General features: G+C 39.7%; 1 protein-coding gene across 1 annotated transcript in view; it reads right to left on the bottom strand.

Moving 5' to 3' along the window:
* The window catches only part of SARC_00321 (hypothetical protein), a gene marked incomplete at its 5' end in the record, with an annotated part of 8,322 nt that extends 6,237 nt beyond the window's left edge, over positions 1 to 2,085 (bottom strand). Inside the window, 4 exons of the mRNA XM_014305983.1 lie at positions 86 to 226; positions 600 to 689; positions 1,700 to 1,795; positions 2,074 to 2,085. Of these exons, the coding sequence (XP_014161458.1) occupies positions 86 to 226; positions 600 to 689; positions 1,700 to 1,795; positions 2,074 to 2,085 (339 nt within the window). The remainder of the gene's footprint in view (positions 1 to 85; positions 227 to 599; positions 690 to 1,699; positions 1,796 to 2,073) is intronic.
* Positions 2,086 to 4,274: the final 2,189 nt, after the last annotated feature.

The raw sequence follows: 4,274 nt of genomic DNA, 5'->3' as shown, positions 1-4,274 counted from the left end.
ATATATATATATATATATATATACTGAAACCGTGGTCACTGCTGTCGTTTAGCTGATCTTCGTTTCGAACATAATATACGCTTACCTGTTGCAAATACTGGTCAAGTGCATTATACTGATGCGATTGTTGCTGGATATCTGAGCGCAGGTTTGTGATTGAAGTCGTTTTGCGCTGTTGCATCTCTTCACTGCAGATGGTAGACGACAGCTCAGTTGCCCGTACTACCTGTGGAATGTCATGGATGACACAATTGTATTTCTATTCACGTTTATTGTGAAACGATTCTTATTAACATCATCTAATCATATACAATTGTGTTGTCTATTCAAGTCTATAGTGACACAATTCATATCAATATCATCATCGTCCTTCAAAGACAGCAACAAGTATTTGCAAGCATTGATCAGATGAGCAGATATCAATAACACTGAGGTATGTTCGATATACTCGAGAGTGCAATGCCAGTGTCACCTATGCAATGTATAGTAAGAGCGCAGACTACATTTAAAAACGATGTAGCACCTTCGTAAAAATTGTTAAGTATCTTGGAAAATGTACAATGCTGACTATATATTACTCGTACTAACAAGGTGCCTACCTGCGTGGACAGCTCCTGGTGTTGCGCAGCTCTTCTGGCTTTCAGTTTGACATGTTCGGCATCCAGTGTTTGTATTTCATCCTCAATAGTCTTTCAGTCAGATGCAAACAATGTTGTACAAAGTGAGTCCACATTTCGCTGTTGACAGTTGTCTGATAGACACGGGTATCAAATTATGAAGTATTATCCCAGTTTGGAACACCATTTTATGTGCTTTATACTACGCAGAAGTATGTATCCGAAGTTTGTTGCTGAATACACATACATAAATATCTTGTTTCTGTGTGTTCCGGGTGATGTCGACAGTTGGACTCAAGAAGAAAAATGAGGCGCAGCGAAAGGGTCTGAGCTTCGCAGGCATGATGGTCTTTCTTTCACAAGTTCTTGTTGGTTTGCCACAAACATGGAGCACATGTCAATTCCTAAATGCACTTAAGACTGCGTATTGATGAACTTTCAAAGCACTCCTGCTGTATAATCCTGTACATTGATAACCTCTCTTTGCGATAACTTACACGTCTGCGCTGCACTGAATATATAATACGGCAACTGAGTGTGCGAACACATATGTACAAACCATTGGATCAAATAGATATGCTTCTGGGGTATATCTTGATGTGTCGCCAGTGGCGCTAATTCATTTTACGCATTTTTTCATTTGATATCTAACCAATCGCGCGATGGACTGTAGTGTAGGTGGTATGTGAAGGACAATAGAGCGAGCATGCAAGATAGTTTGTACCCGTGAGATTCCATGAGAACTTCGAAACACATCCATAAATCTTCGCTTAAGTTTTCAAATATGCAAGAGGCGTGTTTGATAATACGAACGACCGACCTCAAACACGTTCAGTGCGGAAATCAATCCCGCCACAGGGACTAATACTGAGTGCCAATGAATACTCAAACACCGTGGCAACTAATTCATTGAATTCAACATTGAAAGACATGTGAGCGAAATAAGTAGATTATACATGAGTGCGACAATACCGGGTCCACGTAAAACCATAGACGCAATGTTCCAGTAGTCAACAGGGATGTCACAATTGCCACATATACGTGCGATTCAATCGCATATTCATGACTAAACGAACCCATACCTGTAAGTACTTCTTGAGAGTAGATGTTTCCACTCGCAACAATACCAATTGGGTGAACGCGTCCGCTTTTAGTTCCAACTGCTCACTCACCAGTTCCTGGTATGAAACGCATTCGACTCTTAGAGACTAGAAAAGAAGTGAAGCTAGGTGACAAGGCGACATCATTCAAAACCTTACTGGTACGTGTACTTCGTGTACACATACATAAATGAACACGGCTATCGTGTACGCACCTATCTATTTATGTATGCGTGTATAGATAAATAGGTATTTATGTATGTTAGTATAGATAAATAGGTATTTACATATTTGCACAGATTTTAACGCGCAATTCGATGAGCATAACATAGATGATCAAAACAGTATTGAAATACCATGACTCGCATTATGCAGCTGCACTGTGTCTCACATAAAATGGGGTGCGCTCCTTTGCTTTCGACACTGAGCCTCTGATACTAAATTGGCTTAGCTCACTGCATAATGTATGTATAATTTACTATTTTCCATGGTATCTTTGTCCACATGACCTACAGAATATACGTCGTCCTACTGGTTGTTTCCATAAAATCTTGATACACATGCTCCAAGCACAATTTGTACGCTATACACCTGTGTGCACCCATTTTTATACAGACAAATGTGTCAAACAAGATATCAATTCACAATTAGCTGACGGCATTTGAACCATAGGAAAAACATTTTATAGATATACCGTACTGCAAACACCAAGCGACGACTAACAAATCACAACTCCATTGCATCTGCACCACTGGAAGACTCATTTTTGAATTTACCGTACTACAAACACTGAGCGACAACCAGCAGACCACAACTTTATTGGCAAGTTACGTGTTCTGAAATCAATAAACATCTTTCTTGATGTGTCTTGAAAGAACACAATGCTACGATGAAATGGCAAGCTCAACTCACAATGGCTGTGTGAATTCCATACTTCTATACGAGTATACGATTATATGTAAACATGCATATAAGTTTACATATGTATGCCAATTGACTGTTCCGATTTTACCTAGTTGGATAGCGATACTCATAGATACCCGAGCAATTGTATACTTTTGAATACAGTATTGATTCCACAGATGACACCTTGCACTACAATTGCAAGTATTACATCGGAAGTGAAAATAACTGTACCACATATGGGCTATTAGCTTTACGCATTTTTTCTAAACTGAATTCGATTGCTCAGACAATCTTGTCAAATTTGGCTGGAAAACACTCTCTGGCAAACTCTGCAACGTGTCTGTATGCCTTACTTACACTAACGGCGTCGATTTCAGTCAAAACTTCAGAGCATTCTTCGGCACATTCAAGTACTTTCTGTTCGACTAATCACTTGTATAAAACACAAACAAGATGATGATAATTGGGTGCTGATGCATGAGAAAGCTTGTATCTTCAAGACCATATTAGAGAGCATGTATGTGGTGTATCGGGAAGGTATGGGAACGTTCATTGTTCAACAAGCATAGCGTCTAGAGCGACGGTTAGGTATATACAGTGCGAGAATGTATACGCACATATGAGTGAGAGAGTATGTTAATAGATGGCTTGAATAAATAAGCGGACATGCAAAAGGGTCAGAATATACTTCCAAATTTGTAGAAAGAATATAAAAATGAATAAATGAATGAGCAGGTATTTGTAGCTGTCGAGAGGGAAAACCATGCAATTCTGCATGTGAATTGATATCATAGTAAGAACAATAAAGTTAGCATCGGATTAGATGAATGTATGCGATTGACTAAGGTGAGGTAGTAGTAGCAAGTGTATTACGGCCCATGAAATAGTATACATCATGGTACACGGTGATTGAGTAGACTGACGATAGCCCTACTACAATAAGAGGCAGTTTACGAAAGGTTTGTGGTGAAACCCCTATCTGGGTGATGATATTTATCCCTATAGATCTACGATTGCCCCCCCCCCCCAAATAAAAATTAAGTGTATTCCGTTAGGGAACCACCATCAGACCCATGCCTAGTGACCGGGGTGGTATATGGTGTTACGAGGGATGTAGCCCCAATTGACACACGACTAAATGACTATCCCATCTAATGATGATTCAACGAGATATTAGTATATTTCGTCACTAGAATAAGTAGGATTACAACAGTGTGTGCCAAGCCTACGTAAGACCTCGGGATATGCTTTGGGGGGGGGGTGGGCTAGGACGAGGGTTATAGGCAAATGTGGTAAATGTTGATATTCACTTATGAAGCGTTATAGATAAATAGGGTAAATTTGAAAATTCACATAAGTGAATAGATGTGGGAGACAGCAATAGTAAGCAAATATCTATGGCTAGGTATGTAGGGTGGGTGTAACGGTGCGAGCATAAGGTACCGCGAATGAGCGAGCATGTGATTGCAGGTTTTTTGCACAAGTACGAATGAATTTGTCGCTAATGACTCAATGGGGTGTTAGTAGGGTCAAAATACTTTGTGAGCAGTGTGGACAATCCTAAAGGATCTAAAAACAAACATACACACCCATAGACACAAAAAAATAATACACACATCAAACACACACACACACACACACACACACACAT

The sequence above is a fragment of the Sphaeroforma arctica genome, assembly GCF_001186125.1.
Source record: "Sphaeroforma arctica JP610 unplaced genomic scaffold supercont1.9, whole genome shotgun sequence".
Taxonomy (NCBI): Eukaryota; class Ichthyosporea; order Ichthyophonida; genus Sphaeroforma; species Sphaeroforma arctica.
Note: the sequence above shows the minus strand (reverse complement) of the source record. Positions and strands in the feature narration are given on the sequence as shown.